General features: G+C 39.4%; 1 protein-coding gene and 1 long non-coding RNA gene across 6 annotated transcripts in view; one reads left to right on the top strand and one right to left on the bottom strand.

The window, feature by feature from the left end:
• Positions 1–19,941, top strand: part of col4a6 (collagen, type IV, alpha 6) — a 65,259-nt gene that overhangs the window by 16,458 nt on the left and 28,860 nt on the right. For 3 of the 5 annotated variants that reach the window (XM_016662916.1, XM_016662918.1, XM_016662917.1), the window contains exons 2-9: positions 12,671–12,805; positions 13,025–13,069; positions 13,730–13,849; positions 13,937–13,996; positions 14,627–14,662; positions 14,827–14,889; positions 15,323–15,358; positions 15,507–15,548. In XM_016662916.1, coding sequence (XP_016518402.1) covers positions 12,686–12,805; positions 13,025–13,069; positions 13,730–13,849; positions 13,937–13,996; positions 14,627–14,662; positions 14,827–14,889; positions 15,323–15,358; positions 15,507–15,548 — 522 coding nt within the window. In that variant the 5' untranslated portion in view covers positions 12,671–12,685. Of the gene's footprint in view, positions 1–12,670; positions 12,806–13,024; positions 13,070–13,729; positions 13,850–13,936; positions 13,997–14,626; positions 14,663–14,826; positions 14,890–15,322; positions 15,359–15,506; positions 15,549–19,678; positions 19,769–19,941 lie in introns of all 5 variants that reach the window. The other 2 variants (XM_016662915.1, XM_007576059.2) reach the window with 1 other exon arrangement.
• Positions 12,626–13,014, bottom strand: LOC107833483 (uncharacterized). Its single transcript, XR_001659228.1, has 2 exons — positions 12,926–13,014; positions 12,626–12,785 (listed from the first exon to the last, which is right to left on the bottom strand). It is a non-coding gene; the product is annotated as an uncharacterized LOC107833483 (long non-coding RNA).

Genomic DNA, 19,941 nt, shown 5'->3' on the forward strand with positions numbered 1-19,941 from the left:
TATGCAGCCACTGAAAATATGCAAACAGGATTGTTTAGATGTCCGGAGTTGTTTACCCGGGTCCCATGTTTTCTCAAACTCACGAGGTTTTGGGTCAAGTGTGAAAGCGACAGATGGGTCAGTCATACAAGGAAACTCGTAAACCTCGCAAGTCAGAGAAACACAAACTGTGAACCGCAAAGTGGTCACCGTCACTCAGTTTTACCCCCCACAGGGATAAATAGGAAATATTCCATTCGTGCGTCGTCCTTTCTTTCCTGTTTCATCGTATGGATACACAAGACATGTTTGGGTTCACTGTGTGATCAGAAGAGAACAACAAACCCAGTCAACCCAAACATTCCCATCCACCAAAGATTTACCTCTTCCTCTGTCTAACGTGTCTGGAGACAAATGAAGTGAGAAGTGTGAAGTTGTTTCTCCAGATATAGCTGTACCTGTTTCTTTTTTTTTTTTTTAATATATAATTTTTTTTCATACAAAGGAGGTTTGAGGTTCTGTTGATTCATGTGTGGGCTGTATTTGGCTCAATTCTTACTCCTCTTTTGGTGATTAAACATGCACCCAAAGACCCGGGAATTTCGCGAACCCCTCCCTCTGTGGTTTTGCCCGTTATCGTCCATAAGGGAGCATTCGGTGTGACAACCGAAATCTTACTCTTGGCACCCACCAGCCCACAGAACAATACGACTCGATTAAAAACCCTCGGGGTACGTGTTCATCTCTGTGTGAATGTGCATTCATGGACAACACACGCACACGCACACACACACACACACACCTACCGATTTTCACACGCATGGTGACCAGAATGTGTCTGTCCAAGCACTCTCGGCTATCAGGAAGTGAGCTAGGCTAGACGGGAGCTGTAAGTCCAGAGAGCTTAGCCGGCCAGAATGGGCCCCATTGTGACCTTTGTGCTGAAAGGGATTTGGGACTATAAACTGACCAGTCAGGTGGAAGGTGATGTGGGTGGAAGGTCTGGAAGAGGCGGGAAGAGACCCGACGGGCTGGCATGAAAACAGACGGGGATGCCAACCTGTGAGGGTGAGACGGATGATGTCGGAAGTCAGGGATGGGACAGACTGATCACTGATAGAACTGGCAAACATATGAGTTCAATAAAAAGCATTGTATTCAAACCATATATAGAAAATACAACTTGGGAGTGGTCTTTTGGTTAAAGCATAGCAAAATGTAGTCTGTCAGATGCTTCTGTGTATGACAAGCATACAAAAGATGTCAATGAAGATGACATTTCAAAATAGTTAAACAACTGGTCAATACCTATAGTAATGTTCTTTATCTGTCTTGTATCTATATCTATATCTCTCAATTTAAGAGCATATAGACTTTGATCTAGAGCACATCAGCAAGACCACCTCCTAATGGTTGCAGAATGGTCTAGTCAAAGTCGAGGCATAAATCTAATTGAAATGCTGCGGCTTGATCTTGGACAGACTTGAGCATTTAGAGTATTGACACAGATCACAAACTGTAGTTTTAACTATCTATCTGCTATCCTGCGTCAAATTTATGTTGGACAGTTCAGTTCAGTCCAGATTGCAAAGTGTTGTGGAGTTGAGTTAGTCTGGATTGGTACACAGGCCAAACTTGTGTGTGATTGGACTTGTGAATCTGAACCTGTCTTCAGCATTGACTTGTTTAATTACGTCTGGAACACACAGACAAGACAATCCAACAAGTCACATACATTATCCTCAGACGTCCAGAATGTCATAAAGAATCAAAATCTTTGAATGTAGGGAGTCTGGATTTCTTTGTCCTCTTTCAGTAGTTTTGTTCTACTGAACAGAATCAGAGCCTAGCATGAAAGCAAGTCTTCACTCTTCAACAGCCTGACCACCTCTTACTGTTTATCCAACATCAGACAAAGATGGAGCTCTAAAGGTTACCCAGGACCGGAAAGAAAGATCCTTGGAAAAGCTAAAAGCATTTTTAAAAGATGACCTCAAACTTTTGGGTATGCAGACATTTAGATGGAAGTTGCTGGAAGGCTGTTGGGATATTTACAAGATTAGCCAACGGGGAGATAAAAATGGGTGACTTTGATTGAGATTTGGACAATATACAGAGAGACATATAAAAGGGAATAAAAAGAGAAGGACTTTAAGTTATTCTTTAAGTGTTAAGGTAAAGCCAGCGACGGTGGAGGTAAGGTGTGAGAGAAAGTGTCTCCTGGTGGAAGCTCTGCATATTTTCTCTGGGTGAAACCAGGTGTGAGTGTCAAATCTGGGCCAGACAGCTCTGGCAGGCTTCCTTTAGCTGGAACAGCCCTGTCATTATGCTTCCCTTCCTACCCCCTAAGGCCACGTGGGCTGGAAGCCGAGCCGCGGCCTCTAACTCCAAGACAAAGGACGCTAATCAGGGGTCACCGGCATTTAAAAGACAGCAGCAGTTCTGTGGTCATACATGTNTGCTCCTATTTACATATCTTCTGCCACAAGGTATGCCTTGTGGCAGAAATGTATACATAATCCCTTCCTCCATTTTTGCCTTGAATGTATATTCTTGTGCATTTAATCTTAATCCCACTCTACTCCTTTCAACTCCATTACACAAAAATGAGTGGAAAATTATGGAGGATGGGGGAGGTAAGGAAAAGTCTTTCATTTCTCCCATCCTCTGTCTTTTCTACACACGGCTTCTGTATAGGTGTGTTTAACTAACGCGTGGAGGAATGTGCAGAACTGATCATTACCGATTTTATAGCTTCTCAGGACTGAAGTGAGCATCGAGGCACGGTTGTTCGCCACATTTCCAGGTCGTTAACGGCGCGTCAAATAAACATTTACGAGACTTTTTTTTTTTTTTCACCTCTTCAGCAGAGGTGGCCGGCGTCGCTGGCTCGTTTCTGAACAAAACATTCGGTGAGGTGCAATTAAACATGCAGCCGCGCACCGCTTTTCAGTAGAAATGGCATTAAAAAACGAGCGGAAGGCGCGCTCTGTGTGTGGCACTTTATTAAAGTGTGGGAGTACAGAGAGTGCTTTAGGTACGAAATGCATCAGGCAGTGCATTTCTTATGTCAGGGCTGTTTATGTCTCTGATGTACACACACATACACGCCAAACGATGCACGTCGGCAGCAGGGCAACCTCAAAACTCTCCGGGAAAACCAAAACCCCGACGTACCTAAACACAGCTGGCTGGAGGTCGCCCACTCACTCGGACGTCTCGGGAAAACGAGAACACGCGTCGTCTCCTCTCGTGGAGCAAAGTGAGAAGGTTCAACTGCCGAAGTGTTTTATCTTTAGTTTCTCTTTCAAAGTCAGTCAAGAGTTTTAAAAAGTGGGCCACAGCGATCTTGGAAGCTTGAAAAACAACAAAAAATCTTCTATTGAGTGTGAGAACTCTAAAATAAATATTGGTTAACTTAAATTAACCTAAATTTATCTGGCGTATTTCATCCATGTTGCAAAGAAGCAATTTAATCGTAAAAGATAAATACTGAAAGAAAACAGGTGGTCCAGCTTAAATATATTGCCTTAAATTAAGTTTATTCAAGTGAATATTTTAAGTTTATTAAGTTTTTATGTTAAATAAAGAACGTTTTCCAAACTTAATTAATTTACACGTCAAAAATTAACACAGTTTTTTTTTTTTTAGTGCAGGAATTTAGTGGCACACAAATCAAATTTCCTACATAAATCCCTGAAGTTTGGCTGATTGACTGCTTCACTTAGCATTCATAAAAGACTGTTTTGTCTATGATAGTGTTGGGTGAACCACACAGAGATGGAGGAGGGAATACAAGAAGGCATCTTTCCTCTCTATCGCAGAACGATCTGACTTGGCCCCCGTTTATCTCCCGTATTGTTTAACTGATCCCAAAACCTCTCTGTTTCCTCCATAAACACGTGCAGCGTGTCAAAACAGCGGTTTTATCTCCTGAAAAACAGGGCAATGTCTGGGCCTGTTTTACAATAGAGAAAAAAAAATCAAAATAAAAACAATGCTTACTTACATATGGATTACATTTTTTTGATTATTTTGGTAATTATGGCTTGCAGCTAATTGGAAAATGAAAGTTTCACTCAAAAGCAATAAAGATTTTGGTAACACTTTATTTGAAGGGGTGTGCATAATAATGACATGACACTGTCAAAAACATAACATCTGTCATGAACATAAAGAAGTCTATGAATGTCTATGACAGTTGTCATGAAGTGTCATTCGGTAAATGACACTTTTAATGCAAAGTTGCTTTAAATGTTGCATTAAAAGTCCCAGCTTTGCATTATTTTGAAAATACTGACACTTTATTGCAAAGTTGGCATTTTTAATGGACTTTCAAGGCAACTTTTAATGCAACTTTGCATTAAAAGTGTCATTATTTACTGAATGACACTTCATGACAACGTTCATAAAGACTCCAGATGTTATTTCATGTTCATGACAGTGTCATGTCAGTCTTATGCACACCCCGTCAAATAAAGTGTTACCCTTCTTTCAGATCAGATGTGATGGGATCCTATTGGCTTCAACTGGCTGTTTCATACTTGGCTGATTAAAGAATGTAACTCTTTAAAAAGCTGTTAAAATAATTTTTTACTATGGAACAGCCTTTACTAAAAAGGTAAAGAATTTGTTATAAAAGTATTACTGATTAAACTTTACATTTAAGCTACATAATTTTTAAAGTTTAATCAGTAATACTTTTCTAAAAGAATTATCAGATCACGATGTCTAGATTAATGTCAAGTTGTCATAACAAAGACATTTTGAATAATGTCAACTTTCTATTAAAGTGTCATAATTTACCGAATAACGCTTCATGACAACAGTCATAAACATTCATAAAGACTCCTTCATGTTCATGACAGGTGTTATGTCATGTTTATGACGGTGTCATGACAGTCTTATTCACAACCCGTCAAAGTGTTACCGAAAAAAGCAATCATTTTTGCAGAGGTGGGATCCAAGGCCACCAAAACGGATCCCATCAACAAGAATGCAGAAGTTTGTTACATACATACAGAGCTGATGACATCACAAGCATGACTGGCTGTGACATCACAGAGGTTTCCTTCATCTTTGGAATGATGATGCGAGTGTTTGAGATCTCTACTACACTCACCAACCAGCCTCCTCCCCTCCCCCCATATTGAAATTGGGCAGGATGAGGGTTAATGAGGGGGGAGGGTTATACAGTGTTTAATCTTTCTGTAGACTTTTGTTCATGGCTGTTTTTTGTTGAGGCATTGCGTCTGAGGACAGTTGTCCCGTCTTTATTTGCTCTTTTTTTTTTTTTTAGTTTCGGGTAGTTGGTATGAATCAAGTATGAATCCAAGAATGTGTAGGCTACTTTGGACTGAATATTATTTTATTATTAATATTACTATCACTATTGTTGATGTTTTGATTTTTATGCTTGTTTCTGGAGTTATTGTCAAAAATAATTTCACAGAGAACAAAAAAGCAATGCGAATAGAAATTCTTTTCACAGGCATCTAATAAAAATGCAATAAATGAACATTTAACTTAAAATCTGTAGGCCTAACAGCAGCCAATCAGAGTGGAAAAAATATTCTTGTTCTGTGCCATTTTCTAGTTGTTAAATCTTGCACAAAGTGACCAAATAAAAGACGTACAACAATGCTAGTTTAAACTTTCAACTATTTGCAAAAGACTGTGGTGTGCAACATTAAAACATGGATAGAACTACAATTATATTAATCATAACTCCTCTCTGATGTTTCTGTCGTTTTCTGGTGGTGCAGCTCTGTGCTGCCTTCAGGAGAATGGGACATCAGAGTATCATCCATAAAATGTCAACCACATGTCATTTATTGTGCAAACCAGAGCTTTCAGTGGAAAACCAAAAGTTCCAGATCCTTTTAATGCCATACAAATATGAGACAGAAACATTGATTATATCTTTATAATCTATTGTCTGTTGATTTATAGATTAATAGTTTTACTGGACAGAAATTAGACTGAACAAATCTGGTTGGTAGTCAAATCCTAGTGAGTCAGATTGAAAGTGTCATGGAGTCGTCAGCCTCATGACATTAACACTGACATGAAAAATAATGTTGAAGAAATAAATATATAAAATAAGTAGCAACTGATTTTTAAACCAGATCGTCACCTGAGCTGCTTTTGGAGGCACATCTGGAAACGGGTCCTGGAAGTCTTAAAAGGTTTTAAAGAGCCATACATGCCAATTACATCTGCTTGTTTGGACTCAGTCGTCACCTCGGGCTGATTTTAAGGGAAGTGGGTAATGTAGACATACAGTTGCTTCAGTGTCTTTAATAAGGTTAGTTTAAGTTTCAGTGTATTTCAATGAGAAACGTCTGTTTCCTTTTGTTTTTTTTTTTGTTTTGTTTTTTTGTTTTTGGACAAAATGCTATAGAAATGTTTGTAAAAGGGCGGCAATCTGGAATTTAAATTAAAAAATAACATCCAAGAGAGTTCCATGATTAGATTCTCCCCAACCCCCAGCCCCCTCCGTCTTCACCGTCCTCCTTGCTCTGCCGCCGACCGGCAGCTGAGAAAACACTGTGACTTTATGACATCATCGCCGGGGGGGGATTGGCGCCGGTCGATGAGCGCTACATGCGATTTTTCCTGTCAGGGAAAGCATCTGGATGAAAGGAGACAACAGGTTGTTGGTTTTAATGGCAGCCATCATCACAACCAGAGGGGCTGAGGAGCGGTGGGAAGCTGTCTGCTGGAGCATGAAAGGAGGAGAAACGCGCAGTTTGTGGAGGGGGAAAGAAAAATGGAGCTTAAAGTTGGTTGATCTCCTTGGTTTATTCAAATATAGCACTTAATGGAGAGCAACAGATCTAACATAATAAGTTTGGTTAGAATAATGTAACATACAATGCAATAAGATCCCAACCCTGTCAAATATTGCAACCACACCTCAACCTTCTTACGTTTGTGTGAGCAATTTCAAATTTAAAATTTTTTAAATCGCTTCAAATTTAAAGGAAACACATTTATAGAACGGAAAAGTAGATAAGCTGATTTTTCTCTTATTGTTAGTTGTCATAATGACAGGTGGGCACTGTCTTTGCTTAATGGTCGTGAAGTTTCTGGCCTTGATAGGCAAACAAAGCCTTCATTTTTTTTTGGAACTTTGTATTTTTGGTTCAGTCTCAATGTGAGCAAGAAATAAAAAATCAACTTGAAATAAAATAATAATAAAAAGAACACCACACAGACTTCTGGTAGCTCACACTGACCAAATGTTAATGTATACAATGCGTGTAACATTAACAGTTCTTTCTCAGTTTTTTTATGCTTTTGAATCACTGAGAGGTCATTCACTATTTTAGGTTTCAGTTTTCGGATCTTTGTAAAGAATTTCTTCAGCTTAAAATCGTACCTCATCTGCAGGGCTGTTAATCCATTTCTGAAGCTTGTGCTGTATAGCTCGTTGTTGGTTGAAACCCAGGCGCAGTGTTGGGTCAGGGGTTATTTTTCCCCATGGTCTTTTTATATTAAACCATGTGACAGAAGAAAATATGCCTCCAGTTTAGATGCCATATTTGTATTGATTCCTCGTCTGTTGGCAACAGTCACAATCCCCTGTTTTGCATATTTTAGTTTCACAGTTAAGTTGTCGACATGCTGAAGCCACAATATCAGAGTGATTAAAGGTGCAGCCGTGAACAGCTCTTCAGCTAGTCTTGTTCAGACAAGAAATCAAGGAATTTAGCTAAACTGCAAACCACTTACTTAAAAAAAAAACCCCATCTCATTACATATGAAGAAAGACAGCTTTATCGCAAATACTGAAGGTTGCAACCACATTTAGTCCCACAACAACCCCAGGAATAAGGTGGATAGAAAAAGGAACGTGTGTAATCCAAGAGTCACATTAAGTCAGCCGATTTCCTGACCTCACCTTTTTGCTGTATCTTCTGCATCTAAGTTATAGCAATTGGGTAAGTTAAAACTTAAACGCATCATCATCAGCATAGAGTTGTAGTCGGTATTGTTGTGACGGAGATGTATAAATTAAATAAATATTTTTCCCCCTCTTAAGCAGAAGGAAAATCGGATCTCTCCTTAAGCGTGTTGCTCCCATTTCCTCCCATATGTTTGCGTTGACATTAATGATATTTTTCAGGTTATGAACAAATATTTAGTTGAGTTAGTTCAAATCTATGAACCTGAGGAGTTTGTACTTTGCGCAGTGAGAATATGCAGCCACTGAAAATATGCAAACAGGATTGTTTAGATGTCCGGAGTTGTTTACCCGGGTCCCATGTTTTCTCAAACTCACGAGGTTTTGGGTCAAGTGTGAAAGCGACAGATGGGTCAGTCATACAAGGAAACTCGTAAACCTCGCAAGTCAGAGAAACACAAACTGTGAACCGCAAAGTGGTCACCGTCACTCAGTTTTACCCCCCACAGGGATAAATAGGAAATATTCCATTCGTGCGTCGTCCTTTCTTTCCTGTTTCATCGTATGGATACACAAGACATGTTTGGGTTCACTGTGTGATCAGAAGAGAACAACAAACCCAGTCAACCCAAACATTCCCATCCACCAAAGATTTACCTCTTCCTCTGTCTAACGTGTCTGGAGACAAATGAAGTGAGAAGTGTGAAGTTGTTTCTCCAGATATAGCTGTACCTGTTTCTTTTTTTTTTTTTTAATATATAATTTTTTTTCATACAAAGGAGGTTTGAGGTTCTGTTGATTCATGTGTGGGCTGTATTTGGCTCAATTCTTACTCCTCTTTTGGTGATTAAACATGCACCCAAAGACCCGGGAATTTCGCGAACCCCTCCCTCTGTTTTTTTGCCCGTCATCGTCCATAAGGGAGCATTCGGTGTGACAACCGAAATCTTACTCTTGGCACCCACCAGCCCACAGAACAATACGACTCGATTAAAAACCCTCGGGGTACGTGTTCATCTCTGTGTGAATGTGCATTCATGGACAACACACGCACACGCACACACACACACACACACCTACCGATTTTCACACGCATGGTGACCAGAATGTGTCTGTCCAAGCACTCTCGGCTATCAGGAAGTGAGCTAGGCTAGACGGGAGCTGTAAGTCCAGAGAGCTTAGCCGGCCAGAATGGGCCCCATTGTGACCTTTGTGCTGAAAGGGATTTGGGACTATAAACTGACCAGTCAGGTGGAAGGTGATGTGGGTGGAAGGTCTGGAAGACGCGGGAAGAGACCCGACGGGCTGGCATGAAAACAGACGGGGATGCCAACCTGTGAGGGTGAGACGGATGATGTCGGAAGTCAGGGATGGGACAGACTGATCACTGATAGAACTGGCAAACATATGAGTTCAATAAAAAGCATTGTATTCAAACCATATATAGAAAATACAACTTGGGAGTGGTCTTTTGGTTACAGCATAGCAAAATGTAGTCTGTCAGATGCTTCTGTGTATGACAAGCATACAAAAGATGTCAATGAAGATGACATTTCAAAATAGTTAAACAACTGGTCAATACCTATAGTAATGTTCTTTATCTGTCTTGTATCTATATCTATATCTTTCAATTTAAGAGCATTCAGACTTTGATCTAGAGCACATCAGCAAGACCACCTCCTAATGGTTGCAGAATGGTCTAGTCAAAGTCGAGGCATAAGTCTAATTGAAATGCTGCGGCTTGATCTTGGACAGACTTGAGCATTTAGAGTATTGACACAGATCACAAACTGTAGTTTTAACTATATATCTGCTGCGTCAAATTTATGTTGGACAGTTCAGTTCAGTCCAGATTGCAAAGTGTTGTGGAGTTGAGTTAGTCTGGATTGGTACACAGGCCAAACTTGCGTGTGATTGGACTTGTGAATCTGAACCTGTCTTCAGCATTGACTTGTTTAATTACGTCTGGAACACACAGACAAGACAATCCAACAAGTCACATACATTATCCTCAGACGTCCAGAATGTCATAAAGAATCAAAATCTTTGAATGTAGGGAGTCTGGATTTCTTTGTCCTCTTTCAGTAGTTTTGTTCTACTGAACAGAATCAGAGCCTAGCATGAAAGCAAGTCTTCACTCTTCAACAGCCTGACCACCTCTTACTGTTTATCCAACATCAGACAAAGATGGAGCTCTAAAGGTTACCCAGGACCGGAAAGAAAGATCCTTGGAAAAGCTAAAAGCATGTTTAAAAGATGACCTCAAACTTTTGGGTATGCAGACATTTAGATGGAAGTTGCTGGAAGGCTGTTGGGATATTTACAAGATTAGCCAACGGGGAGATAAAAATGGGTGACTTTGATTGAGATTTGGACAATATACAGAGAGACATATAAAAGGGAATAAAAAGAGAAGGACTTTAAGTTATTCTTTAAGTGTTAAGGTAAAGCCAGCGACGGTGGAGGTAAGGTGTGAGAGAAAGTGTCTCCTGGTGGAAGCTCTGCATATTTTCTATGGGTGAAACCAGGTGTGAGTGTCAAATCTGGGCCAGACAGCTCTGGCAGGCTTCCTTTAGCTGGAACAGCCCTGTCATTATGCTTCCCTTCCTACCCCCTAAGGCCACGTGGGCTGGAAGCCGAGCCGCGGCCTCTAACTCCAAGACAAAGGACGCTAATCAGGGGTCACCGGCATTTAAAAGACAGCAGCAGTTCTGTGGTCATACATGTAAAGTTGCATTTTATGTGCTGTCATTGACGAAAAGCATGCGTGTACGCTCGTACAAGCATTTACATGCATGTCAAGCTGAATAAATCCCTTGTAAACGTCTTATAGGCTGCAGTCTTTTACATTCCTAGATAACGCATGCGGGATATCTTTGTCAGTGGAATTTATTAGCATATTTTCTTGAAAATTGAAACAAAGCTTCTTGCTGGCATGTTCCCGATTTGCATGATGACTGAACAGTGTTACGTAGATCTGAATCTGACTTTCCTTTGACCGCAGGACATACTGCCGCTCTCTCAGACTTGTTTTCATATCCTGATCCGCTTCCTCTCTCCTTACCCTGTTATATTGTTTAAAGCATGAGCTAATCGCAGGCTGTCAGTAGTCTGAGCGGTCCTGTGAATGTGTGTACCTTAGTGAGTTATTGAGTCCGGCTTCCTAATGAAGGGATTCCACTTCCTAACCTCTAATTCAGCACCTGTTTGCGCTAGTTCATTGTGTCTATGCTGCCATCTTGTGGCTGTAGTGGCGTAACTGCATTTATCAAAGAACCAAAGATTTAGAAACTTTCTTGTTTAATTTAGTTTAAAAAAAAAATAAATTTAAACACTGGTTAAACTACATTTATTAGTTTAACAAGTGTATAAAATATGAATCTCCATATTCGCACAAAATCTCAAATATCAATATCAAATTTTGGGCTTTTATAAATCTAATAAAAACACAAATTTAGAATTACAGCTTTGTTGGTACTTTTAATTAGGGCTTTCGTCTAACAATTATTTTAGTAATCTGTCTGTTAGTCTGAAAATTAATTGATAAAAAGATAAGAAATGACACATTTTACAGGCCCATTTTTCATTTAACCACTTAACCCTTTTTATACAATAATAAAAAAAACAGTAAAAGATGCAGATAAACAAATAATCCAATTATTTTTTTAAATGAGGAAATAAACATTTTACTGCCTGAATTTCAATACCTTAGTATTTCTTAAGTAAATATGAACCAGATGAAGCTAAAGCTATATCACCTGAGGAGTTTTGGCTAAATCACATTTACAAACAAAGTTTTTATTTTTATCTTAAATGCAAAATTCTATATTTTTTGTACAGTTTTGACTTAATTACTGCTATGAAAATGTTGGGTTTTTTTTTTTTTTTTCCACATATTTTTCAGAGTTGTCATACTCCAGTTAACGATTAATTGATTACTAAATTAGTTAACAGCCATTTGAATAATAGATTAATCACAATTAATCGTTTTGATTGAACCAGAATTTAAGCTACAATGTGGCAACATTAAGCAGTGTTTTCTCCTGCGGTCTCGCCAAACGTGCTCAATAATTATTTTTAGTCGACATGACGTGTGTGGAAAAACCTGGCCACCATTAAACAAGGTTCTATTATTTTAAAACTAAAGCAAAGAGAGTTTGACTTTTTTTTAGCGATTAACAAAGCTACAGTCTTGGTACCTGCAAATAGTATCTGTGTATTACATTGAGGCATATTGAACATCGAAGCAATTGTGAGCAAAAAAAGATTAGTGCTCATTAGTGTAATAGTTTGTTTTGAAAAAGAAAAAAAAAATTTTAAAGGAAAAAAAAAACATTTAGTTTCCTCTCCTCTTCCTTCCAGCCTCGGATTATTGTGTTGCAAATAGAATTTTTTTGGCAACACAGAATTTACCTTCAGACTCTTTGGTGCATTCGTCCCACGAGTAGCTTGAGCGCACTCACGTCTTGAGCAGAGTAGCTGTTGCAGTGCATTGTGGGATAAGTAGTGCAATTAGTGCGTAAACTACACCATGTAACTGACTGGCGAGCCATGAAGAACAGAAAAATAAAGTTTTCCGACTGAGCTGGAGAATGTGAACCATTACTTTGACTCTAATATTCATCATCTTCTCATTTGCTTCTTCCAACTTTTATTTTACAATTTTTTATATGTTCTCTGTATATTTGATGCTCAATGAGCTCATATATTCAAAATGATTGAGTTTGACTGAAGACGTCATTGCATCTGTTTTTTGTTGTTGTTTTTTTTTCCTTTCCTCAGGGTCGTCCTGGGCAAATGGGTGAGATCGGACGGCCCGGACCGGATGGGCCACAAGGGGGCATAGGGCCTCGAGGGCCTAAAGGAGAGAAGGGCCACATTGGACTTAAAGGACCATCTGGGGACAAAGGAGACAAAGTGGGTGAATCAGTGATGTATTTACATTTTATCAACAAGAAAACACAGCAATGAAAAAGTAAAAAGTTGCAACGGTTGGCAATATCTTGCCTTAAGCCTCATCTTGGATGAGATACAAACATTCGGGATGTCGGCGTGCACGCAGCTCTCCACCACTACTTTTCTTCTGCTCTGTTTTTCTAATCATTAATTAATCATGTTGTGTATTTCCTAATGCAGGGACCAATGGGAGTGCCTGGATTTCGAGGAACTGATGGAGTGCCTGTAAGTAAATCAGAAACAAACAGTCGATTTCTTTCAATGTGGTTTTGGTACGTTGGACTGAATGTCATCCCAGTTTACTCTCAGTCCAGTTTGAGCTAGCAGTGATTTTATTGGACATTCCACATAAAAACAAGAAAATTATGAACAACCCTGAGAATCCTCTTAACGAGATGTTCACATGGCAACAGAATGTCTTCAGTCAGAGGCTTTTTCAGAGCCGCTGTGGTACAGGCTGCTACAGATGATCCTCTCCTCCCACTGCCATCAGAATCTACAACTTTTTCAAGAACTTTGAAAAATATGAGTTTAATTTTCCTTTGGGATCAATGCAGTATTTTTGTTTTTATTCAATTGAATTGAATGTGATGTTCTGTATCGAGGGTGTTTCATACAAAATACATAAACAAAACAAATTATTTTTTTAAATATTCATGTTATCTGTCAACATGATGATAACAAGTTGTCAGTTTTTCTCTGATGTTAGTCACACAAAATAGAGCAAACAGCTTGTAAAGAAAAGGAGATTTGTGGGCATTTATGTTGGTTCTGAACCACAACTCTTAGCATCTGAGGATTGGAAACACAAAGAAGAACGTGGTTGAGGTTTATGACACACAGGCTGGTCGATGACCTGTTCGTGTCACCCCTCTCCTCCTGCAGGGTCACCCGGGTCAGCAGGGCAGCAGGGGCCCACCAGGGAAGGACGGCTGTAACGGAACCATGGGGGACCCCGGTCTGCCCGGCTATGGCACGGGCACTCCGGGATATCCTGGCTTTCAAGTGAGCGCTGCTTTTCATTCCTCGATTCGTTTCGACTGTGTCGATGGCAGGTGGGTCATGTTGTCGTTTTTCTGCCTAAAAAATTAGGGGCCAGCGGGGCCAAAAGGTCAGAAAGGAGACCCCGTCTACATCACAGACAACACCGAGGTAAGACCTACAGGACGCACTTCCTGATTCTCCTCTGTTTTGCTCTCAACTGCTGTTAACTCGCAAGCTCAAAATAAAGATTTTATTTGGTAAAAGTTCATTCCAGCTGTCTGCTTTTCTGTTCTTGCTTCAATCCTGATTTTATTTATTAATTTTTTATATTTTCCCTCTTTTATCCCGTGATCAGGATTTTAGCATTTCGACTTTTTCATCATCAGAGTGTATCTAGATTCATAAACGCATGTAGAAAATAACTGCGACTCCCAGGCTCAGACCTCTTACATTGGTTTCAGCCCTAAAACATATTTTAACACCAGTTTTTTTCTAGAATTTTGCGCATATTAATGTGTATTGATATAGAGGTTTTTACAGGTAAACTGTACTGGCCAAGGCGGGCGCCTGAGCCAGCCTGAAGTGTCTGCGTTTGGCCAGCAGGTGGTGCTGTGGCGCCAGCTCTGTAAACCTGAGTAGATGCGATGAATATGGCAAAAAAAGCAAGACATCGTTTCGAAATAACAGTGATATCTCTCCCATGCTCTGGATAATAACAAGTTGTCAGTTTTTAATTTGTATTTACTCATCATTTAGTGTTTAATTTATTGTTATCCGTGTTTTTATTTTGTCATTTAGGGGGTACCAGGTGAACCAGGACCCAGGGGCCCACCTGTAAGACTTGCCTTTCCTTTTAGAAGCGAAGAATTTAAATCCTGAAGAATTAAGCATGTTTTCATTTAGGTGTAAAAATCTAAGAAGTTAGGTACACTTTTTCAGCATCAGGGGAAATGACATCAGTGAGCTTTTTCTTTTTCGTCTCCTTGTTTTCTCTGCAGGGTCTCAGAGGTCCGACCGGCCCGCCGGGTTTCCAAGGTCCAAGAGGAATTAACGGATTCCCCGTATGTAAACCGAGTCGCCTGTCCGTCTTTAACCGGCTTCTTCACAAGTATCACAGAATAACTAGGATTTAATGCCGTTTGATCGCTGATTAAAGGTTACAAAACGGCATATTGGAGACTTGCAGGCCTTCATAGAGGAAGGTAGTCGGTAATATGGAGTTCTGTCTGCAGTTACAATCTATTGTAACGTTGGATTTTAAAGAAGCTTGTGTTTTGATCTTAAAATCACAAAGTTCTGATTTCTTTTCTAACATCACAGATGTCACAATGGGCAAAAAAATGTTCATCTCTGAATTTTAAGCCTGAATTGCTCTAAATTCAAAGTCACACCACACTTTTCAGATTTTCTCTTAAAATCAAAACAAGAAGAAAAAAAAAAAAAAAGTCCAATTTTATCAAAAAAACTGAGTGCGATTCTTTTGCCTCTTTGTAGGGACTCCCCGGCCCTCCTGGGCCCCAAGGGCCAGAGGTAAGTCTTGGATCAGTGCCGTGACATTTTATCATTTCTTTTGAGGTAGGATGAGTCACAGCTATACTGACCTGTTACCTGTTTGATAAAAAAGAAAGAAAGACTTGTGGCTCTGGCTCTTCCAGTTGTTAACCCGTTGTGTTTATAGGGGAGCCGTGGCGACATTTATCGAGGAGGGAAAGGAGACAAGGTAGGACATTAACGATGAAAGGTACAAAATGATTTCAAAAACCAAGACGACTTAGCTGGAAATGTTTGGATGTCTCAAGAGGGCAACGATTCCGACCACACGGAATTGCTTCAACGTGAATTCAGGGATTAGTTAAAACATTTAAATTGATAACAAAGTCCCTGAATGAAAATAAAATAAAAAAAAAAAGTAAATGGAGCAGAAAATGAGTATTTCATTAAGCTCTGTGGTCGAAACCGAAGTGGTTCAAACCGAGTAAAAAATTGAATTTGCTGGTTTCATTTGATTTAAAGACGACAAATCCTGCTTTTCAGGCTTGCAGCACATTCCAAACAAGCTGGATAGAAACGATTTAGAAGCAGCACAAATTTGATTTGATGATTTTGATTTGATATAAAATAAAAGCAACACCTCCATCAATAACTGCGTTTTCTTTGGAGGTAGTTGAGATCTAGGTTGAAGAAACAACCATGAATACAATGTTTCTTTTTCCCCCTTGTAATCAATAAAGTATTTTTGAATTCTTAATAGAACTGAATTGAATTTTGTGCCTGGTGTCAATACAGAAAATAACATTTTTTTATTTTAGTATAAGCATGGTTAGAATCAGCTTCACTAGCCAACAAGGAATTTGACTTTGGTTTCACTTTACGTGAAAGCACAAAAATAACTGGCTTTTTAAAAAGAAATATGTATTTGTAAAATCTTATTGCAAAAATATATATTTTTTTCTTAATAAAGGAGAGCAGTTTCCTAACTTTTTGGGTAACTTCTTTGTTTATTTGGTGTAGAAAATGTTTGAGTTTATTCCCAGCAACCAAAATGGAAACTTTCTTCTTCTTCTTCTTCTTCAAAAAAAAAAAGTAATAGAATTTTTAATATGCTCTAATCATTTTTATTTATTTTATTGTAAGATGTTGCTAGATGTTTCTAGCTCTACTTCCTATGAAATTAAAACAAAAAAGAAAGATACTTTGTGCCTAATACGTTAAACAAGAATCAAATTCTCATGCAGAGAAAATTCCAATATTGCCTACTAGAGGGCCACATTTTCTGTTGTGCTTCAGGGCATGTAGACTGATACTGAACACTTTCATGTAAGGCAGAGAAAAAAAAGCTTAAAGATTCTTACTGATCTCAATGCCAGAAGATAATTTTACTGTTTTTGTTTGTTTTTTTTACGGTAAAGCAACATTACAGATTGATAAAAGTGAAACCTCCCCAGTTTTTGTGGAATGTGTTGCAGCTCTGCAGTTCAGGAATACAAGTTAAATGTTCTGTTTGTCTTTAGCTGTTATGTTTTCCTGTCAACATTTCTCAGATTAGATTAACGCCTCAGAAATCAGCCGCTAGCAGGGTTTTGAGTGTGTGCGTGTGTGTGCGTGTGTGTGTGGGTGTGTGTGTGTGGATATTTGTTTGCCTGCATGTCTAATTGAGTGAATTTGTGTCTGAATGTCTTCATTGAACACTCTGCATGCTGGAAAACGTTCGGTGGTGGCTCCGTAACCTGCCTAACTTCCCTCCTCCATCCTTTTCCTCAATTTAACACCCTGCATCCCCGCGTCTTCTGATCGGCACGGGCTGATATTAGAAAAAAAAGAAAAATCACCTCAACCATTGCTTGATTCAGTTTGTTTTGGCTTTTTGTCTCTTTAAATCACCTGGGTTGCCTCCGAGACAAAAACAACCTCCGTGAAAGTAGAAGGGGATCAAATGTAATAAAATGTTGAAAAGAAAAAAGTCTTAGTTTTTTTCCACCCCTCCCCATTCTTCAGATTTGGAGAGTTGTTTGTTGTTTTGTGGGCTTCACACGTAATTTCTTCACTGTGGAACGGCAGCTCTGAGATTTCATTCGTCTGAACTCATTTAAGAAATCATCCGGACCATTCGGGTTTTCGTCGAATTGAAAGAGGCGCGTTGAATTTGGAATGGAAATCTCCGAGCTGTCGATCCAAGGTGTGGGGGGGGAGAGTCTGTGGGCTGCGACTGACTGCTGGAATCACTGCTCCCTGCTCCTGCATCCAATCACTTACTCATCTCGATCACATGTGTTTGTTTGGTGGTACATTCCCCCTCCACTCCCTATTCACCCTTTCACCACACCTGCTCATCCACCCATCCAGCTCGGCCACATACACACGCACACTTTACTAACATTCATCTTCCTCACACGATGCATGTATGGTATGTTCAAGCAAATCCTCACACACTGAATACGATTCGATGGCATTAAGCGAGACAGGGAACATCTGGGTGTGACATTTGGAAAGGAAGAATTGTGTTTTTGTGTTTAAAAAAAAAAAGATATAAGTTGCATAATTAAGAGATAAGAAAAAAAAGTCTAAAAACACAACTCTTAATCTTTTGCTCTCATTCTGTTCTTTTCTTTTCTATCCCGTTGTTTTTTTCTCTATTACAAATTTATGTTAATTTTATTGTGTTACAGGTAGAAATACACGGAAAAACCTGAACAATTTTTTAAACAGATTTGCTTCAACTTTTCCTTTTAGGCAATTTTAATAATTCATTCTTCAAAGCTGCAGTATGTCATTTTATAAACTAAGTTTTTTTTGTATTTTTTTTACATATGTGTTAAAACTGTCACCATGTCATGGCAGTTTAACAACACAAATAATCTGCGAAAAAATCAGTTTGCTTTGCCTTCTCTCTGTTGTCCTACTGCCATCTGCAGAGATACTCTGCACCTGGTCAGAAACAACCAATCAGAGCCAAGAGGAGGGTCTTGATGCTGTAAATCATGCTCATGTACACACTGCTCAATGTGGTGCTGGTGGAGGAACAACATACTATTACAGGAAAACTGTTTACCTTACATCATTGGTGACTATGCTAACTAGCATGGGCATTCAGGACAGGTTCCGGTGTGGGGTGCTAGCTGTAACGTAGCCGAGAGCATGGGTTATGGTGTGAGCGTACGCAAGCATGATTGACAACGCTAAGATCCTACTCCTTGTTCTGATTGGTTGTTTCTGACCGGGAGCGGATGGCAGTAGAACCACAGGGAGGAGGCGAGGGGAGTTTGTTTTCTTTTGACAAATATAAAGGATATAGAGATAGTTTTAACAAATATATAAAAGAAAAACAGTTACATGCTGCAGCTTTAAGCGTAGTCCACAAACTTCATTCATTTTTATCATTGTGGCAAAACTTTCCTTCAGCAGAAAAAAACTTCCAGCAGAAAGTGGCTCATCTTCCACGAGTTGAAAATACAGAGTATACACACAACTGGACTTTGTGTGAAAGGACACACAACTATTTCTATCTTTAGCTCAGCTGAAAGTCCATATTCCACCCAGAGTTGTACAGTTTCACCACAGTCCCTTAGGGGGCGATAATACACTAGTTTAAACACTAGCTACTCTGAAGAGGAGAAGAAGAAAATAACTTAGAGAATGAAGTATTTCTTACCAGACTGTAGTTTTGATATCTTTGTCCACAATGGAAGAACACTAAATCTATCAACTGTGTTAATTTACAGCAAACTTCGTTGTTGTTTTTCTTTTTCTTCTCCTCAGCCCTTTGTTTTGTTTGACGTGTGCTTGGTGCTGCCCCCTTGTGGTTCCAAAAATCTAGCAGGCCGCCTAGTGGTCGAACACAGACCAAAGAATTAATGTTTCACAGGTTTTGCAGTCAAATTGACAGCACTGTGGACTATTAGGTGTTAATTTAGGCCCAAGTTGAAGTGTAAGCCTGTCCTGTCACGGAATTAATCAAATTATGGTGAAAGTTGACGGTGAAGAGTAGCATACAGCTCAAATCCAAATCCATGTTAGTGCAGCGTTTCAGTCTCAAATCTTTTGAGTTTGCGCTTGAAACAAAATGATAAATAAATAAAACAAGATAAACAATATTTTTGTTGTCTGCAAAGTGTAAACTTAATAGTGAAATTAAATAACATTTTAAGTAATTTTTGAGCCACAGTAGTAATAATAATAATAATAAATACTCATCATTTCTCTTGTTGTCTTTCCCTTTTTTCCAACTTCTGCCCCTCTCTCCTCCTCCTTATTTTTATTCTCCTCATTTTCTACTCTATTCCTTCTTCCCTCCACAAACCAATCGCTCCATCTGATTGGCTAACGGTGTGTTGTGTGTATTTCGGACTCCAGGGCGATGTGGGTCTTCCCGGACCCAGCGGTTCTCCCGGTGACCAGTCTCTTAGCGGCGAAAAAATTGTCACTGCCTACAAAGGAGACAAGGTAACACAGCGAGGGAAGGGCAGACGCTGCAGCACTGTCACCACACACACTCACACACACTCTCACACACACACACACACACACACACACAGTAAAACTTACAGATATGATGGGATCTTGTGCCAAAAGGAGGGAATAAATAAAATGTACTAGGAAGGGGTTGAGAAAAAAAA

This window comes from Poecilia formosa, unplaced genomic scaffold (assembly GCF_000485575.1).
Source record: "Poecilia formosa unplaced genomic scaffold, Poecilia_formosa-5.1.2 Scaffold395, whole genome shotgun sequence".
Lineage (NCBI taxonomy): Eukaryota > Metazoa > Chordata > Actinopteri > Cyprinodontiformes > Poeciliidae > Poecilia > Poecilia formosa.